Below are 21,360 nucleotides of genomic sequence, written 5' to 3'. Positions count from 1 at the left end.
CTTACAGATGCTAAACTACTGACTGACAAACAATATGGATTTAGACAAGCCCGTTCCACAGCAGACATCCTAACTGTGATCTCTGAACGTATATACCATTCACTGGACAACGACAACGCGGGGGAGGGCAGAGTGGTAGCTCTAGATATATCTAAGGCTTTTGACAGGATATGGCATGAGGGTTTCCTCAGTAAAATCAGATCATACGGTATCACTGGTAGAATACTTAACATAATTAAATCCTTCTTAGATAAGAGAAAAATCCAGGTTGTCCTCGACGGTCGTACATCTAAACAATATGATATAAATGCGGGGGTGCCCCAGGGTTCTATCCTTGGACCTCTATTGTTCCTGATATTCATAAATGACCTCCCCGACAACATTGCCTCTGAGATGGGTATATATGCTGATGACACTACACTCTATAGCAGGCACGACAGGAAGACGAATGAACACATTTCTAAAGAAATGGCAGAAACACTAGAGGAAGACCTCCAATCTGTAGTGGAATGGGGACAAAAGTGGTTGGTCGCGTTCAATGCTGCCAAGACTAAACTAGTTTCATTCAATAATTACAAGAAACCCTCTCTACCACCCATAGCAATGGCCAACGACTCTTTATCTGAGAGTCCATCTTTCAAACTCCTTGGTCTAACGTTCACAGGAAACATGAGTTGGAACAATTACATTGAAGGCATTGCCAGGGCCGCTGCAAGAAAGGTAGGCTCTCTCTATCGTGCTAGAAAACTACTAACACCCGAAAGTATCCTGTACCTCTATAAGGCCACCATTCGCCCATGTATGGAGTATTGCTGCCACATCTGGGCTGGTGCATCTGCTACTAGTCTCTCGCTCCTTGACAAGGTTCAAAAGAGAGTCGCAAACCTGATAGGCCCTGAACTGGCATCTAAGCTTCAGCCTCTGTCCCATCGACGAAATGTTGCATCCCTCTGCCTTTTCTACAAGTATTTTAGTGGTGAATGCTCTGACGAACTGCAATCACTTGTGCCCCCACGACGTGAGCACCCTCGACAAACCCGACAGGCTGCTAAATCCCACCCCCACACTGTAGAGATCCCTAGATGTAAAAGATCTTTTTACTCCAATAGTTTCTTCCCCAGAACCGCTAAACTCTGGAATTCCATTCCAGGTCCCTGCTTCCCCAACAGTACTGACGTGCAGAAGTTCAAGTGTAACGTGAACCGACACCTTGCTGCCCAAATCCCTACATAGTACCCCAGTAGTTGTTGCCCCTGATAGTAGCCCCCTACACCAAAGTGGCAATTTGCCTTGTTTGGGGTGAAAATGTAATAAAAAAAAAAAAAAAAAAACTCTTGGGTGTGCCCCAGGGGCTCTTTTAGGGCTAATAAAAACACTCCATTTTGGGGACTATTCTACCATATTTGTCCCAAATTTTCTGTGTACGTCTATTTAGCAGTTTTGTATCGCACTGAACTCAAATTTAAATATGTTAAGACCTTGGGGACTTTTGTGGCTAAATGGCGGTGGTGGGGGGGGCGCAAATAATGGACTTAATCATTTCTTCATTTTTTTTCATGGTGCAGAACTCAAATTTACATATGTTAAAGCCTAAAACTGCACCGTTTGTTCATTTTCACCAGGATCTGATGTCCCCTGGGACTTTTGAGGCTAAATGAGGGGAAAGGCGTGCTGAATTTAATTTTTTTTTTCATGCCACGTTCACTGTGCACTCGCAGGGGACCATGCATGCTTCACTTGTTTTATTTTTGTTTTTTTATTTGATCCTGCTGTGTTAACATTATACGCCACTTTTACATGATCATAACATTGTAGACAACTAGAAAAAAAAAATCTAAATCTCTATTATACTAAAACAGTCATTGTCAAGAGAATGATTTATTGGACATGTTAAACAAATCTGCTTGCGTTGCTAAGTTTATTTTAGTGTTCTGTTTTCGTGATACAAATATGATCTTGAGAATTTCAAGTTTTGATAAGAGTGTAAACACTTCTCATGTATTCAGTATTATTTTCTCTTAATTTTACTCTTAAAACCCTTATTTATTTTTTATTTATTGTTTTGTTTCACCTACCCTTAAACAATGGGTGATTGTGAAAAGTTGAGTAGTGAGATATCTGATCTGTTTGCATTACATTTAAACTTCTGCATGTCAGTACAGTCAGAAGCAGGAAACGGAGAGGGAATTCCTAAGTTTAGCAGTCTGAGGTCAGAAATTGTTGGAAATAGTATCTAGGGTCCTAGTAGTAGGGTCCTCTAGTAAAGAGGTGTGATTTTGCTGCTTGTCAGGTTTATAATTAGCTTTAGCCTTTATGAACTGGGGTTATTTATTGCATTGACAGTGAGATTAAAATGCCAAATCCATATTTAAAATAGAACAGTTGCTTTTCTAATATATTGATTTTATGTATGCAAGTTATAGATTAAAATTAGTTAATTTACATATTGCTTTGCAAAAAGATCTCATTAATTTACAAATCTTGTTTTCTAAATCAGTGACTGTTTTCAGTTTATTAAACATAATTTAAACATTTATATTAGACTAGCCTAGGTGTCCGGCAATGCCAGAGTGTTTGGGGGTATGTGTTGAGCAAAAAAAAAAGTGGTATTAGGCAGGCAGGTTCGAACCCCTACCACGAACAAGGAAAAGAATGTGAAAAAAAAAACGTGACGTCTTTGCTGTTGTGCCCATCGTCAGACTGGAAGTGATGAATGTTTAAATTAAGGCTAGTCAATCGAAAAGAGGAGATGACTTTTGAAAATATCGTTGCAAAAAGCAACCCCCTCCCTGTAGAAAAGTACCCAGTTGAGGGTGAAGGAATTAATGTTTTTAGGCAATTTTTTAAAATTTGTCCTGTGAAGGGTCGAGCTTCAAAATGATACCGATCTTGTGAAAATCTGTTGCCTCTGTCGAAAGTTTTAAGCAGACATATATACATACATACATTTAAACAGACAGGTGAGATTTATGTTATAGATTTCTGTTCGTTCCACTTTTTTTTTTTTTTTTTTTTTTTTAACTACTAGGTTTATCTGTCTGAAATTTTGTATGTACCTTTGTTATAAACTACTGCAAACTACATATTATGGTATTCATTTGATGCGCAGTTAAAGATTAGTCTTTAATGCACAAATTTAACCATATTCAACCATAAAATTAACATGAAACACTCATTAAGTCAACAAGCTATAATTTTTGCCCATTTTCAATGGACTAAAATGCTGTGTTTTTATATTGTGGGTAGAAAATTCAGATTTTTGGATGAGAAGCATCTTTCCCTTTTTTTTCTTTTTTTTCCCCCTCTCCCTCGTAGATCAATTTATTTATGGGATTTACAATTGCTTTAACATTGTAAATTACAAATGAAGCCATCACCCTATATAAATATATAAAGTTACTTATGTGTATATATGCTTATATATTTCTACGTATAGGATTCCCTCTTAAATTAACTGCTCATTCTAGATTTTGGAACACGATTGCTATCGATAAGGTGGGTTATATTTATTTTTACATAAAGAAAGTTGGAAATGTCTAATTCAGATACCTTTTAATTTTGTGAAATTTTGACAATAGATATCAATTAATATCCCTCAAATTTAAATTTTTTGTTGGTATTTTAGTGTTTTTCTAAACTATAATATGAACATAATCTTGCATTTGAAAATATTTCAGATTTTTATAATAATCGATCCATAGTTATGAGACATAAATTAAGCCAGATTCCCTAAATTTCAATTTCTTTAGATTTCTTTCGCCTATGCCTTAGATTTTAGAAAATTCATTTAAACCGTTTTGGAGCAGTGATTCCTTTAAATAAAAAAAAGTATATTGTTTGGGTACTTTTTTTTTTTTTTTTTTTTTTTTTTTTTTTTTTAAAGGATGAGGCCGTGATATCTGTAACTTGGCCTTTTGGCCAAGATCAAAGTGTAGTATCTGTTCTTCAGATGCGGCACTTCCATTTCTCTTTCAGTGGAGGAGAAATCCTTCACAACTGAGAAAATTTTTATTTTTGTACCTTTTCTCCATGTTAAAAAACGACCCTGGTGTCTAACTCTGTCCCGTGGGGAGATATTGTAAATAGGTACATAATGGAAACATTAACCCATGATCGGGAATAACAATGAATCTGAGTAGTTAATTAGCTAAACTAAATACCACGTGTATAAAAAAAACAAAAAAAACACTCGATAACCTAAATTCTATGCATTTTAGCTAATGATCCCTATGAATATAAAATGTGGAAGATTCTATATAGCTTAATATATATATATATATATATATATCATCCCAGCCGTTTCAGAATCCATAGGGAATGAACTCACATGGCTTCTTTTATGTATATACGAGGGGCATGCAATAAGTAATGCTCCTGACCCACTTCCCAATGCAGTAGAGCAACGAAACTTGGCACAGTTATTAGTCTTTCTCTACACAGGAACCACCCAGAGTTATGCATTTCTCCCATCGTTTGATGCAGCTCTGGAAGCCGTTTTTGTAGAACACCCCAGGTTGGTCCTCCAACCACAACGTGACTTGAGAAATCAAGGCTGCATCATCTGGGAAACGCTTTCCTTTCAAAAACAACTTCATGGCTGGGAAGAGGTGAAAGTCAGAGGGTGCAAGGTCAGGAGAGTAGGGAGGATTTCATAACCACACATCCGTGCTTCTGATCTGGTGACATGCGAGTTGTGAACTGGAGCGTTGTCCTGCAGGAGGAGGGTACATTTACTGATCTTGATTTTGATAGCTTCCCTTAATTTCCTCAAAAGTGAAGCATAATAGGCTCCTGTAATTGTGGTATCCTTTGCTAGAAAATCTGTCATCACTACTCCGTCCTGGTCCCAAAAGACTATGAGCATGACCTTGCCAGCAGAGGGCTGCACCCTTGCCTTCTTTGGAGGTAGTGAGTTCAAGTGCTTCCATTGCATTGACTGGGCTTTGGTCTCTGGATCATAGTGATGGACCCAGGTTTCATCCTGTGTAATCAGTCTATTGAAAAACTTTGACTCATCTTCTTGGCACGTTCTTGCTTCTGGAATGGTGTGAGCAACCTGGGAATCCATCTGGCAAACACCTTATGCATATGCAAATGGTCATGAATGATAGTTTCCACAGACCCTGTACTAATCTTGACATCTTGGGCTATTTGGCGAATAGTAATGCGCCGATCTTCCAAAATGGCAGCCTCAACTTGACAGCCAGATGCCTCATCAATTGCAGAAGTGGGGCGACCAGGTCTGGGAGCTGTTTCCACAGACTTCCGGCCATGTTTGAATTCACGATGCCAGCATTTTACAAATTCATATGATGGGGCATTATCACCATACGTTTCTTTCATTTCATCAAGTCTCCTGTGGTGTGCAACCTTTCAAACACAAAAACCAGATCACTGCTCGACATTCAACAGGCTTCATTTCACACCTGACTCCGTTCAAACACCTGTAAAACAGAAACCACAATTAGTTCAGAGCTCTAATTTGCCACATAACCTGTAGAAATATAAATTATTGCACATGCAAAATTTCAGCTAGATCAGGCAACTGGAAGTGGTCAGGGGCATTACTTATTGCACACCCCTCGTGTGTATGTAATATATATATAAACGGAACTTTGTGAGTTCGTTCCCTATGGACTATGAAACAGCTGGGATGATTTTTATGAAATTTCACATGAATGTACTTTGTGTTTGGCAGTGATCTATAATAGGTTTTGTATCAAAATGTCTTTAATGAGTATCACTAATCAAAAAAATCCAATGAAAGAAGGAACAGACGATTTTGACCAAAGATTTTGACTCTACAGTGAAATATAGACTACAAGGTATAATGGACCAAGTCCCTGCAGGGAGACATGTTAAGCTTCCTCTTGGTGCATCACGATGGGCCCCCAACTAGAGCAGGCAATTGATCGCTTTGATTGGAAAATGTCAGAGATTTCGATGACAATAAAAATGTGGCAGTGTGAAACATTCATTGATCATCATTCAATCTCGGGTAACGTTAATTTCCTTGCTAGTACATATATATATAAGTGACGAGATGATATATAATATGAGGACCAATGGTGTGAGGGGGGGGGGCAAAAATATAAAAAGCAACTTGTTTGAGCATTTAAAATCTTAATATTAAAGTGAACTGTCTGAAAGGCATCATATAGAAGTTTAGCAAGTAGGTGCTAACTTCAAAGGAATGGCCGAGTGAACTCTAGAATATTTACTTTGCTTACCATAAATTGCCCCAATAACAATAAAATAAAATTTTACTCCTTATAGTCAATGCTATATCTGGGAATTGGATTTTTCACCTGCAATCTTTGACCATTAGATTATGTAAATAAATCTTTTAATAAATATACAGATGTTACTTTTTTTCTTGGGAAAAAAAAAAAAAAAAAAAAAAATTACAATTGTGTATGGAATCCGAAATAAGGCTCAATTTTTTTCCGATAAGATTTTCTGATTCTGATTAATAATCCCAACATTGAAATATGTGTGTGAAGCTGGTCTATTTGTATCTAACATATGACCTTCTTTTAATGTGTGTTTGGAGTACTTTTCTCTTCTTTCGATTTGAGGTGTTGAATTAGTTTTTTTTGTTTTTTTTTAATTACATGCCTGACCATTGGGGATGAAACCCAGAAAATTCTGTAGTTTAATTGCCATATACTAAAAATTTATACATAAAATATATCTGCTTACATCATTTTGTGGATACATGAAATAACATAAGCATTTGTATAAAAATCTCCCTGAAAAGGATTTTTTTTTTTTTTTTTTTTTTAAATTTATTTATGTGATATTCATAGTTTTAAAGTGCAATGCGACTTTATATTTATTAGTCAAACCTGGTATCAACCCAGAATGATGAGAAATTCTGGTGTGGTAACACCCGAAACATTTACCAAGTAAGTCGTTGTTTCTTAACTTTCTTAAAGGTGACCTTTTGACTGCATAATGCTTAAGCTATATACATGTGAGGTAAATATATTCAAATGTTTCCCGGCTTTTGGGGCAGGGATCAGAATGTATCTGCTTGGTTCCAGGATGCAGTATTCTAGACATTACCTTCTCCAAAAGGGGGTTATCTACCACCTGAAGCACCCTTACATGTGACAGAAGACTCAAGACTACGATTGTCAAAAATATCTATATTTTTTCAATAATATGTCAATTCAAACAATGCAACATCCGTTATTTCTATCAACACTATTTTAATGAAATAAGTTTTTCAAGTGTTATGTAAATGTAAACAATGAATTTAGTTACATTGAAGGTAGTAGTTTCATTATTTATGTACGATAGATTAAGGCACTAGCACTGGCTGCTGCTGATACAATTCAGGCATTTCATTTAAGTGACCTAATTTACATAGTCATATTCAGGTAATATAGATCTGTTAGAAGTATCTGAAATAATTCTTGTGTTTTTAAAATAATAAATAAAATTAATTTTAGTTGTACCTTTCTGCTGAGAGTTTTTTTTCTTCTTTTTGGGCAAATATCTTTTTAGGCTTTTTTAAAAAACATGTCTGCATTGCATTCTATTCTATATAACAAACATTTTAAAAATACTTTTTTTTTTTAATTCATTTTGTTTGTTTTTTATTTTTTATTTATTTATTTATTTATTTTTTATTTATTTATTTATTTTGTAGCAAACCAGGTGTAATCTAGATAATACAGTTGCTAAAGAGGTTATACAAATAGTGTTCTCAAGATAAAATAATTCATTTTTGATTTCTAAATTTTGTTAGTCAAATATATTTTTCTTTTACATGGTGGTCACCACTTATCAAGGCCTGGAGGCGACTCAGGGATAAGGGTTATTTCGTGTAAAATTGGAGATTTGATAGTGTCTTTCTTAAGAGGGCGGTTTGTCAGGAATGTTTTTATGTTGCACTTGAAGACATCCAAGTTGTAGTCAGGTGGGAAACAGGCAAACGGAAGAGAGTTCCACAGTCGTGCACTTCTGAGAAAGAAGCTCTGCTCATGGAATCTACATTTGGATTTAGGCACAGATAAAGAGTGGGGAAAATTATTGACAGTAGTTTCAGCAAGATGGATGTTTCTCATGAAAGATTGGCGAGGGGGGGGGAGATTGGAGCTCAGACGAGCACTTGCCATGGAAATAATGATAAAACAAAGACAGGCTTGCAACGTCTCTTCTGTGGGAGAGAGGCTGCAGGGAAGTGAAAAGGGCATCTTCCACTAAGCTACAAAGTCTATTTTGTACTCTGTCAAGGCAGGATAGACTGTTTTTAGCAGCTCCTGCCCAGATGTGGCAGCAGTACTCCATCCTTGGACATACTTGGATTTTATACAGATAGAGAATTGCATCAGTAGTGAGATATCTTCTGGAGCAGTAGAAGGATCCCACCATTTTCCCAGTGTCCTTGGTAACAGACCTGATGTACATGTTCCATTTCAGATCGGGAGTAATGGTCAAACCCAGAAGCTTGTCAAAACATGGAGCCTCTCCAAGACGAGAGCCATCCATTTCAATTGATGCCAGATGGAGATCAGAGCGTTGATGATGTAAAGATAGAAGCTTGGTTTTGGATACATTAAAAGTAACCAGCCACCTCTTCCCCCACTGTACCACGTGCTCAAGATCAAAGGAGAGAGAATTAGAGAGAACTTTGTCATTTACGGCCTTTGATATGTTGCCATAGATGGCCGTGTCATCAGCATAGATGTCAACGAATGATTTAAGTATGTGTTTTGGGAAATCATTGATGTAGATCAGGAAGAGAGTTGGACCCAGGATGGACCCCTGAGGGACTCCAGCATTAATACTGTGGGCCTCTGATTTCTGCCCATGAACCACTACTCTTATGAACCTATCGGAGAGAAATGATTGAGAAAACATTTCCACTGATACCGTAGCTGGAAATCTTGTGAAGTAGGCCCTTATGCAATACCTTATCGAAGGCCTTCGATATGTCGAGCAATTGCCCTGGAAAGGAAGCCTTTGTCAAGAGATTCACTAATCCTATGAGATATAACCGTTAGCACATCTGCTGTAGATCTTGCAGAGCGGAAACCATATTGCATGTCCTTAAGAAGGGTGTTTCTGCTGAGGTGGTTGACTACTTCTTTATTTAATATGGATTCCAACAACTTACTCATGACACACAGGAGACTTCTTGGTCTGTACTGAGAGGGAGATGACTTTTCACCTGAATTCTTAAATACAGGGCATACTGATGAGGTTTTCCAGGGTGTTGGAAAGCACTTCTCCTTAAGGCAACGCTTAAACAGTTTTGTAAGTATGGGGGCAAGTTCTATTGGAGCTTTTTCAGCACTATAACTGGAATGCCATCAGGGCCAGTTGTTTTACTGGAATCAAGGTTCTTGATTAGCTTGGCGTCCTCACGCACAGATATTTGTATGTTGCATAGCGTGTTGTCTGTTATAGGAGGAAATACGGGGAGTTGATGGCCTTTGTCGCATAGGGTAAAATTAGCTGCAAAGTTCTTGGCAAATAGTTTGGCCTTGTCTGATGCTGACGAGATGACCTCAGGTCCATTGATGATGGTTGGGATAGAATGCACGCTTCTGTTCAGGATCCTGTTTGCTATTTGCCAAAACTGGTGGGAACCAAGCCACTGCTCAGCTACTTTGAATTTAACGGACTGAGCATATAGCTCTCTTACATTTTTTTATTACTCTTTTACAGTGATTGCTAGCTATGGAAAAAGTGATTTCTGTGCGCGATGGCAGCTGCGCATTCTGGGGAGAACCATGGCTGGCTGTTAGGTTTTTGTTGGAATTTTTTGGATGGTATGAATCTGTCTACAATTAACCATTCGGTCAGGTCTGATACTATAGAGGACACATCCTTTTTAAACATGGAATGTAGAGGTAGATCAGATATGAATGTACGGAAGCTATCCCAGTCAGCCATAGAGTATCGATTATACAGTACGGTAGAGAGGTACGTCTGAAGACTTATTACATTTCATTTTTATCTTAACTGCTACAACAGAGTGGTCAGAGGATCCCAGAGGAGATAGAACGGAACATGAACATTGCTCAGGGGAAGTTGTGAGGAAAAGGTCTAGAAGGCTTGTATACTGACTGGTAGTATCAGGCACACGGGTGGGTTCGTGAACAATCTAAGTGAGGTCATAGTCAGTGGCAAAATCATGGCAGAACCTCCCCTTGTCATCCGTCTTATTTAAGTGGGTCAGCCATTCCACATGGACGTTGAAGTCACCGCAAATGTGAATGTTAGGCGAAGGATGAGCAGACAGGGTGTGGTTAATTTTCTCGGATATGCTCTTAAAGATAGTAACCCCACTGTTGTGGAGGCGATAGAGGGCAAATATAAATGCAGTGGTGTAAGCTAGTGCAGCCCGGGAGCACATATAAGGTAAATTAGGGTCTTCTCTGGAGATATCCCTTCCACATGGAAAGCCATCTTTAATGTAGGCACATATTCCATGCCCATGGCGATCTTGGGGGTCAGATTTAGATGTTAAGTCTAGGGAAGTGGTTGGACCTATGCCAGTTTCACTTAGAAAGAATATGTCCGGTTTCGTCTCCTGTAATTGTGTTTCAACATCTGGAAGGTTGGAACGTAGACCCCTGATGTTGGAGAAGGAGACTTGGTAGTAGGGGTCTACGTTGGAGGATGGGGGTTCTAGGTTTATTCGTGTTTTTTTTTTTTTTTTTGAGATTTGTCATGTTGAGGTTTTGGGATTTGTGGAACAGGTCGATAGACTTGGTTGGAGCAGGATAGAGAGGGAAAGTAAGAGAGAAATTTTTTTTTTTATATGAACATATAATGCATCTCCCAAATCAAATTCACCTTTTTGTTTCTCATGTTTTGTTGATGTTAATAATTAAAATATTAAGGCAATTTAGGGCAAGCAGCTAAATATTATTCAGCTGAGAGGAAAAAAGCAGAAAGATATAACAAATACTTGCCAAATGTTTATGGGTGGTCTAGTATATGAGTCTTCATGAACTCGTTGAATAGGCTATCATTTCTCAATTAAGCAATGAATAGGTTTCTATCACCTCGCGCTTATTTTAACTAAAACTACAGTTTAGGAAAACATTCAATTAGGCAATGGTTAAAAAAATTCTTCATCCACACATTTTTCCAAAGAATAACCATTTTTCTTTCATTGCCATCCATACTTTAACTTGCTTACCACTTTGTTCCTTCCCCATTGCTTTCTTTTTTGCTTTTCATCCCTTTTTGTTTTTTTACCTCCTCCCTATTCTCTTTTATATATATTTTTTTCCTTCCACCATTTTTTTTATGGATTTTCCCTTACCATTTTTATATCTTTTGGGTGTTTTCAATTGTAAATCTTACAAAGAAAAAAAAATATCCTTAACCTAATTTTTTTATTTATTTTGCTACTAATAAAGCAAAATATTCAAATCTCATATTAATTTGATTGTATTGGCATATCCACACACACACACACATATATATATATATATTACAATAGAAAAATGAAAAGTAATATGGTTAAACACAGAAAAGAAAAGGACAAGATATTCTAGTAAAAAAATATAATAAATTTATAACTTAAAATATTGCAGCATTAAGAATTGATTAAATTGAAATTTTAAAAAAATTCTTAATGCTGCAATATTTTAAGTTATAAATTTATTATATTTTTTTTTACTAGAATATCTTGTCCTTTTCTTTTCTGTGTTTAAGCTTAACCATATTACTTTTCATGCTCACATTTTGGTCCCCCAATTTATCAGAGAGGAACCTATGTTTTCAGTTGCGTCCGTTAGTCCGGACTATTGCCAGATAACCGTCTATTACTTTTTCCTGAAATTTTGCCACAAATTGTATTTCATTCAATAGATGTGTAGAGTAAAAAAATGTATTTTCAAAAAATCCCGCTGCGTCCCCAGGGGCTCAAAGAGGTCAAAATGGCCCAAAATGACATGTTTTGCCTCATAACTTTTGATTCATCCATTAGATTTTTCTGAAACTTGGCCAAAATATGGAGCCCAATGTTAATATAAATCCAGTATGGGTGACCCTGGCAAAATTCTGGTTTGCATCCCCGGGGACCTTTTTAGTGCTAAAAATGCCCCATTTTGTGGCTATTTTTTCATATTTCTCAACAAAAACTTGATATGTCTGACTATATAGTGGGTTTTCACGGTGGTCAATTCAAATATACATGTGTTAAGGCCTGAAACTGCATCTTTATCCATTTACACTGGCATTCGGCATCTCCAGGGGTTCAAAAGAGGTAAAAAATGCAGCAAAATGGCCAAAAATGACACTTTTTGCCCCATAGCGTTTGACCCATCCATTAGATTTTCCTGAAACTTGCCCAAAATGTGGAGGCCATTGTTCTTAATATCAATTCAGTATGGGTGACCCTGGCAAAATTCTAGTTTGCATCCCTCTGGGACTTTTAGGGCTAAAAAAAAAATGCCTTTATGGAGCTCTTTTTTCATGTTACTCAAAAACTTGATATATGCAGTGGTTTTCCATGGTGCTGAATTCAAATATACATGTCTTAAGGTGTGAAACTGCACCGTTTGTCCATTTTCACTGGGATTTGGCATTCCTAGGAGCTGAAAAGGGGTCACAAATGCCCCAAAATTGTAAAAAATGACACTTTTTACCCCATAACTTTTGCCCCATGCATTAGATTTTTTTTTAAACTTGGCGAAAATGTGAAGACAACGTTGGCCCTTCACACTTTTCACATTCATCATTTCTTCACTATTTTTTGTGCCGTCATCTCACATGCTGCACCAGAGGGGGACCATACACGCGGCTTGTTTCTATTGTAATCAATGATTTTTCCAGGCTCCCAGTATTCACTTGTTTTTTGTTTAATTTCAGTCTTAGTTTGTTAGTTAGTCATCATAACTTTTGTTTTACTGAACGAAAATTGAAATTTAAAAAAAAATTTTTTTTTTTATTGCAATATAGCTGAGAAGTGTAATAATTGTTTGAAATTTGGTTCAAAAATGAGTGAGTGGTGAAGCTTTAAAGCAGTTCGAAAACTGCCACAACCATATATTCAAACATGGTAGTGTTTGAATGATATAAGTAGCTTCTAAAATTATCAAATATCTATAAAAAATGTGAGCACTTAAAATGCTCAGTACGTAAACACTTTCAATTCATTTTCTCTGAAAAATACTGATATAATGGACTGATCCAACACCCCTCAAATGAATGGACTGTTACATCTATAAAAAGACAAGCAAACTCTCCTCACGTGGGAGACAGAATTTAGTACTAAGCTGTCAATGGACGCTTAGAAATGTGTGTACCTTTTTACCTAAATAAACCCTTTCTGTACAACCCCAGTAATGACTTGTTATTCATATAATCTACGATATAACAACTGGCGACGAAGAATTCGAACGAAACTCACTAAAAAAAACAAAGCGAAGGAAAAAGCACACAAGAAGATTAACGAGCAGAAAACAAAAGAAATCCAAAGAAGGAAGAAGAAAAAAAAACTTCGACAGAGCCAACATTTAAGAAGTAAGTGTTTCAGTCTGTTACGGTCCTAAAAGAGAAATTGACATTTTGAAGCGAACATTTTTTTGAAAAGAACATTTAAAAAAAAAAAAAGAAGTGTCCATTTCAAGTTTTATTCGGCTGGAAGTGTTTTTTTTTTTGTTTGTTTCTCTTCGGAAGGAAATTGTGCTTTTAATTCATTGAATTTATAGGACATTTGAGTTAATCTTTTGTTTGTGTGGTTTTGTAAAAAAAAAGAAATTTTTTTTTTAACATGGAGCAATTAGCGGAATTCACTAGAACTATGCAATCGGCATTGTTTGCACAACAAAAGCAAATGGAATTACTTCAGCAACAGCAATTGAAGCAAAGCGAAATACTACAGAGTATTTTAACGCAGCAGAAAGACTGTTGTTTCACTCCTGAAGGAATAGCAAATTCTTTATCCGAATTTGTATACTAGCCGACAAATGGGTTAACTTTTCCGGCATATTTTCGGAGATACAAAAATATTTTTGCTAAGAGATGTCAGTCTTGGACAGACGAAGAGAAGATTATCCTTCTTCTTCAAAAACTTGGATCTCAGGAAAATACAAAGTATACGAATTTTATCCTGCCAAAGAAACCTGAAGAGATTTCTTTTAGTGAAACAATAAAAATATTGTCAAACATTTTCAGTGAACGAGATAGTCTATTCTATACACGTTATAAATGTTTAAATATCACGCAGCAGGAGGACGAAGATTTTATTACTTATGCAGGAAAAGTGAATGCTCATTGTGAATCCTTTAATTTAAAAGACCTCAAAGAGGATATGTTTAAAAGTCTAATCTTTGTGCAAGGTTTAACAGCCTCTAAAGATAAGGATATTCGTTCAAGGATATTATCCATTATGAACCAAGACACAGAAATAACGTTACAAAAAGTTACGGAAGAGTGTCAGAAACTGTTAAATTTAAAGCAGGACAATACAAGCATTGAAGGAAAAAATTTTGAAGAAAAAAATATGGAAAAAAAAATGGAAAGGGTGATGAAATGTGCACACGAAAAATCCTGTAAGACATGTGGGGGAAAAAACCACTTCACTAAAGATTGTTACTTTAAATACAAAATATGTAACAAATGTAATAAAAAAGGCCATAAATCAACAGTATGCAGGAAAGGAAAATACCGAAAAGCAGAAATAAAGACCATTGGTTCTAAAAATGAGTCTAGGTGTAATAAAAGAAAATATATTGAAATTAAAATTAATGGCTGTGATGTGCACTGTCTTCTAGATACGGGAAGCGACATAAGTATAATTGACGAAGTAACTTGGAAGAAAATTGGGTTTCCAAAGTTACAAAATACAAAAAAAATTGCCAGAAGTGTGTCTGGAAATAAACTAAAATTTAAGGGTGAATTTTTTACCAATGTGTCTCTAAAGGAGAATGCTGTGAAAACCAAGTTATATGTTGTACCGGGGGAAAAATTCTAATTTGTTCGGTGTAGACTTAATGATTCTTTTTAATTTATGGGGAAAACCCATAAGCTCATTTTGCAATAAAGTAAGTCTGGCGGGTTTAGAAAATTCTAAACTACCAGGAAAGTTTATTGACGAATTAAAAAAAGACTTTAAAGAGGTATTCTCTGAAGGTTTGGGTTGTTGCACGAAAACGGAGGTGAAATTTGAACTAAAGGACGAAGCTAAACCAGTTTTCAAACCCAAAAGAAAGGTTCCATATTCAGCATTAGAAACTATAGAGAAAGAATTAAAGAGACTTCAAGATATTGGAGTAATAGAAAAAGTGGACTACTCTGAATGGGCTTCACCCACGGTTTACGTTAAGAAGAAAAATAATAAAATCAGGGTATGCGCAGACTTTTCGACAGGTCTAAATGATTGTCTGAAGGAGCATAACTACCCGCTTCCTACCCCAGAGGAAATTTTTTCGAAGTTAAGCGAAGGAAAAATTTTTACAAAAATTGATTTGTCTGAAGCGTATTGGCAAGTAAAAGTCCAGGAAGATTGTGCTAAGTACCTGACATTAAATACCCATAAAGGACTATTTTCTCTAAAACGTTTGCCTTTTGGTTTAAAAGTAGCCCCAAATTTGTTCCAGCAAATTATGGATACAATGCTAGCAGGTTTGGATTTTACTATGGCTTATCTAGATGACATCCTTATAAGAAGTAAAAATGTGGAAGAGCATAAAATCCACATTGGCAAGGTATTCGAGAGAATATCAAACTATGGATTGAAAGTGGCTCTCGAAAAATGTAATTTTGGGATGGACAAAATTGAATATTTGGGACAAGTGATTGATCGAAATGGTAGAAAACCTAATCCTAATAGGATTGAAGCAATCAAAAACATGCCTAGACCAGAAAATATAGTGCAGCTACAGTAATTTTTGGGACTAGCAAATTATTATAATTCTTATATCCCAAATATGCATGAACTAAGAGCACCTTTAAACGAATTATTGAAAAGGAATAAAAAATGGCTCTGGACAAAAGAATGTGATGAAGCATTCCTAAAGATTAAAAAATGTCTGTTATCGGATTTAGCACTAGCTCACTACGATCCGAAAAAAGAATTAATTGTAGCAGCAGATGCGAGCGAATACGGTTTAGGTGCTGTGCTACTACACAGACTCAAAGATGGATCGACTAAACTAATTATTCATGCCTCAAGGGTTTTGCTACCCGCAGAAAAAAATTATAGTCAGATAGAAAAAGAAGGTCTGGCAATTGTATACGCCATGAGGAAATTTCATAGGTTCATCCATGGAAGATTTTTTATCTTGGAAACGGACCACAAACCTTTGTTATCGATTTTTGGTTCCAAAAAAGGAGTTCCTACTCATACAACTAATAGGTTACAAAGATGGAGCATGATTCTGTTAAACTACAATTTTAAAATGAAACACCTAGCATCCAGCAAAATTGCACACGCAGATGGTTTGTCCAGGTTGATCCCAAATAAAACTGAATTACTTGAAGAAACTGGTATAGCTGCACTAAAAGAAGAAAATGAACTAACAGATATATTAATAAATACTGTTAGGGAACTTCCGGTAACACTTGAGGAAATAAAGAAAGCAGCAAGAACAGATGAATACATTAACAAGATAAAAAAACAAGTGGGACAAAAAGAAAAGAAGAGGAAAGGATTAACCGTTTTTCCATTTTCAAAGTGCGATGAAACTCTAATGTATGCAGATAGTGGTAATACCTCAAGTATTATAGAAGAGAATTTTAAAAGAATTCCACATGGGACATCCTGGAATCTCCAGAATGAAAGCACTAATGAGAGCATATACGTACTGGCCTGGAATGGATCAGGACATAGAAAAAATGATACTATTATGTAAGGGTTGCCAACTAGCAGCAACAGCGCCGCCCACTAAGACGCAACCTTGGCCTAAAACAGATATACCATGGACGCGGATCCATATAGATTACGCAGGACCTCTAAAAGGATATTATTACCTGGTAATAGTAGATAGCATGTTGAAATGGCCAGAAATTTTTAAATTCAAACATCCTACAGCGGCAAACACAATAAAGGCGTTGAACGAGGTATTTGGGCGTTTTGGCGTACCAAAAACAATTGTTAGTGATAATGGCACCATGTTCAAAGGTCAAGAATTTAAGATCTACTGTGAGTCACTGGCCATAGAGCATATCACAACACCAACTTTTAACCCTCGATCTAACGGACAAGCTGAAAGATTTGTCGATACTTTTAAACGAGCGTTAAAAAAGAACGATAACATCGACACTGAAGAAAAAAGTCTTCAGAAATTTTTAGCAGTGTACAGGATAACGCCTAATCCGAATGCAAATTTATCCCCAGCGGAAATAATGTTTGCCAGAAAAGTGCGCTCTGTGTTCGACCGGTTAATTCCGAGTAAAAAAGTAAAAAAAAGTGTAAAAGATAATGTACGATACAAGATATACAAGGACGGGGATAAAGTTTTTTTTCAACAATTATCGGGCAGGGAAGAGTTTTTGGGAAGAAGGCATAATCTCAAAGAATTGGAAGAATGGTCTACATTATAAAAGGTCAGACATTTTCCCACAAAAAAACATATAAACCAACTCAGACCTCGATATATTGAAATAGTTAAAAACAATGAAGTACCGATGGAAGTACTGTATGACATTTTTCACATAGAGCCTCCAAAAAAGGAAGCACCAGTAACTGAAAATACAAGTCACTCTCCAAAATCAAAAAATTCGCAAACGCAAATTTTAAGGAGAAGTGAAAGAAAAGGAAAAAGAACTGAATTTTTTGGACAAAGTCAAAAAAGAAAAAAAATGGTGAAGCGAAATTCTAGGGAAGAATTTAGCTTGGGAGGAAGGTGATATAATAGACTGATCCAACACCCCTCAAATGAATGGACTGTTACGTCTATAAAAAGTAGTGTTGGGACGATTCCTAATTTTTATATGATTCCGATTCCAGGAAAATATTGATTAACGATTCCGATACCAAGTACGATTCCGATTCCTAGGGAATTTATTGTTTTGAAATATACCAGGTAGTTTTATACTTATGGTCGGTAGTTCCCAAATATGTTCCCTAACTTTGGAAGAGATATTTTATGTCTACACCGTCGTGTTTTGGTTTAAATAAAATTATTATATAGTAAACTAAACGGAAAAATTAGCAAAATTTATTCTAGAGAAAATTTATTTTACTTAATTGGAATACAGAAAAAAAAACTCAAAGAAAATAGAATTTATCCTTCAGAGAAAAAACAAATAAAATAGAATTTATATAACAGAACAAAAACAAGAAAATTAGAGAATAAATACACACGATTCATTATTTTGGTCCTCATAATTAACAGATTTAATGAATTAAATAAAAAAAATATAGCGGAAGAGAAAGAAAATATATACTAATTAAATATAAAAAAGTTAAATATTTGATTTAATAATTTATAAATGAACATGCGTGATGAAAAAAAAAAAAAACAATATACCACGTGACATGGCGCCGTAGATACAAAATAACCTTTCCAAAGTTAACGACCATATATGAGAAATACCATTAATCGAAAGTTTTTGTGTTTTATACCAAAAGGTAGGTATAGCGAAAAGTTACAATTAAAGGAATTTCAAAAACGATTTTTTGTTTAGCTATTGATAGTTGTATTTGTGACGGCAGTTCTTCAGACCTCCATAATTCACAAGGAGTAGTTAACACCTATTATTTTTTCTTACTTTTTCATTGCTTTTACACGTTGTTTCTAACGTGAAGAATAAGTTTAGCCAAACTAATTTGGAAATCAGGTATATCAAAGGAACACACATAAAAATGATACCACTATAAAAAACAAATGAAATACTAGATAAAATTGAGCAAACATAATTTTTTTTTTTTTTTTTTTTTTTTTTTTTTTTTTTTACAAAGGCATCACCACATTATCAAGGCCCAGAGGCCACTCAAGGATAAGGGTTAAAGAGTGTACATAGAAATTGGTCAATATAGTAATCATTAGTAATGAAAATTTGGTAAATTTAATAACTTATATGGAACGGCTCATCAAGAACTTATTTACTTTAGACTTGAACACAACCATATTGTAGTCAGCCGGAAAGCAGGAAAACGGAAGACAATTCCACAGGCGTGCAGTTCTAAGAAAGAAGCTTTGTTCATGGAATCTACGTTTAGGTTTAGCCACAGATAAAGAGTGGGGGAAATTATTGATAGTGTTTACAGCTAGACGAGTGTTTCTTGTGAAAGTTTGGCGAGGGGGGACCAAAGATTGAAGCTCAGTTGAACACTTTCCATGAAAATAACGATACATCAGAGACAAACTCGCAACATCTCTTCTGTGAGATAGAGGTTGCAAGGAGGAGAAAAGAACATCTCCTACGAGGCTACGAAGTCTATTTTGAACTCTATCAAGGCAGGACAAGTCCTTTCTAGCAGCTCCTGCCCAGATGTGGCAACAGTATTCCATCCTTGGACGTACCTGGCTCTTATATAGGTAGAGAATAGCATCAGCAGTGAGATATCTACTGGATCGATAGAAAGATCCCACCATTTTTCCAGCGGCCTTGGCAACAGATTTGATATACGTGTTCCATTTAAGATCAGGAGTAATGGTCAAGCCCAGAAGCTTGTCAAAACTTGAGGCCTCCTGAAGACGAGAGCCATTCATTTCAATTGATGACAAATGTGGATTAGAATGTTGATGATGTAAAGAGAGAAGCTTGGTTTTAGATGCATTAAAAGTAACCAGCCACTCCTTTCCCCATTGTACTACGTGCTCAAGATCAGAGGAGAGAGAATTGGAGAGAACTTGGTCGTTTACTGTCTTAGATGTGGTACCATAAATGGTAGTGTCGTCAGCATAAATGTCTACAAATGATGTAAGGATATGATTTGGAAGATCATTAATGTAGATCAGGAAAAGAGTTGGGCCCAGGATGGATCCCTGAGGGACACCGGCATTAATACTGTGAGCTTCTGATTTTTGCCCCTCAACTACTACTCTTATGAACCTATCAGAAAGAAATGATTTAATAATTGAGAAGACTTTTCCAGCTATACCATAGCTAGCGATCTTATGAAGTAAACCTTTATGCCATACCCTATCAAAGGCTTTAGATATGTCAAGAGCAATTGCTCTAGAAAGATTGCCACCGTCGAGAGATTTGCTAATCCTATGCGATATAACTGTAATGACATCTGCTGTAGATCTAGCAGAACGGAAACCATATTGAGTGTCACTAAGAAGGTTATTTTTGTTGAGATGTTTGATTACTTCTGTATTTAACACAGATTCTAGCAACTTACTCATGACGCACAGGAGACTTATTGGCCTGTACTGAGAGGGGGATGAGCGATCACCTGAATTCTTAAATACAGGGCATACTGATGAGGTTTTCCAGGGAGATGGGAAACTATTCTCCTTAAGACAGCGTTTAAACAGTTTTGTAAGTATGGGCGCTAATTCAGGTTGAAGTTTTTTGAGTACTATAATTGGAATACCATCAGGGCCAGTTGCTTTACTCGAATCAAGGTTTTTGATTAGCTTCGCAACATCACGTACAGATATACGTATATCACATAGCGTGTTTTCTGATACAGGAGGAAATATTGGGGGTTGGCGGTCTTGGTCGCAAAGGGTAGAATTTGCTGCAAAGTTCTTGACAAAGAGTTTGGCTTTGTCTGATGCTGACGAGATTACCTCAGGTCCATTGATAATAGTTGGGATGGAGCACACGCTTCTGTTCAGGATTCTGTTTGCTATTTGCCAAAACTGGTGGGAACCAAGCCGCTGCTCAGCTACTTTGGACTTAACAGATTGAGCATACAACTCTCTTGCGTTCCTTATTACTTTCTTACAATGGTTGCTGGCAGTCCTGAAAACGGCTTTAGTTTCCATACATCTATTACGTTTGAAGCAGTGGAAAAAGTGATTTCTGTGCGCAATGGCAGCAGCACATTCTGGAGAGAACCATGGCTGGCTGTTAGGTTTTTTCTGAAACTTTTTAGAGGGTATGAAATGGTCAATACCTACAATTAACCATTCAGTTAGGTCTAATACTATAGAGGACACATCCTTTTTAAACATGGAATGCAGAGGTAGATCAGATATAAATGTACGGAAGCTATCCCAGTCAGCCTTAGTGTATCGATATACTGTACGATGAAGAGGTACATCTGGGGACTTATTACATTTCATTTTTATCTTAATTGATACAACAGAGTGGTCGGAAGATCCAAGAGGCGACAGAACAGAAACTGAACATAGTTCAGGGCAAGTTGTGAGAAAAAGGTCTAGTAGGCTCGCATACTGGCCATCATTATCGGGCACACGGGTAGGTTCCTGAACAATCTGAGTGAGGTCATAGGCAATGGAGAAATCATGACAGAACCTC

The 21,360-nt window shown here is 36.4% G+C and overlaps 1 protein-coding gene and 1 pseudogene across 2 annotated transcripts in view; both read left to right on the top strand.

Moving 5' to 3' along the window:
• Positions 1–21,360, top strand: part of LOC145255217 (transmembrane protein 120A-like) — a 133,286-nt gene that overhangs the window by 48,965 nt on the left and 62,961 nt on the right. Inside the window, exon 2 of one of the 2 annotated variants that reach the window (XM_080113939.1) lies at positions 6,843–6,908. The exons of the other annotated variant lie outside the window; for it this stretch is intronic. Within the exon in view, the coding sequence (XP_079970065.1) occupies positions 6,843–6,908 (66 nt within the window). The remainder of the gene's footprint in view (positions 1–6,842; positions 6,909–21,360) is intronic. 2 annotated transcript variants of the gene reach the window in all.
• Positions 3,896–4,025, top strand: LOC145284858 (U2 spliceosomal RNA; annotated as a pseudogene).

The sequence above is a fragment of the Euprymna scolopes genome, chromosome 1 (genome assembly GCF_053919585.1).
Source record: "Euprymna scolopes isolate OS-2025 chromosome 1, ASM5391958v1, whole genome shotgun sequence".
Taxonomy (NCBI): Eukaryota; Metazoa; Mollusca; class Cephalopoda; order Sepiida; family Sepiolidae; genus Euprymna; species Euprymna scolopes.
This window is presented reverse-complemented; position numbering and strand designations above follow the sequence as displayed.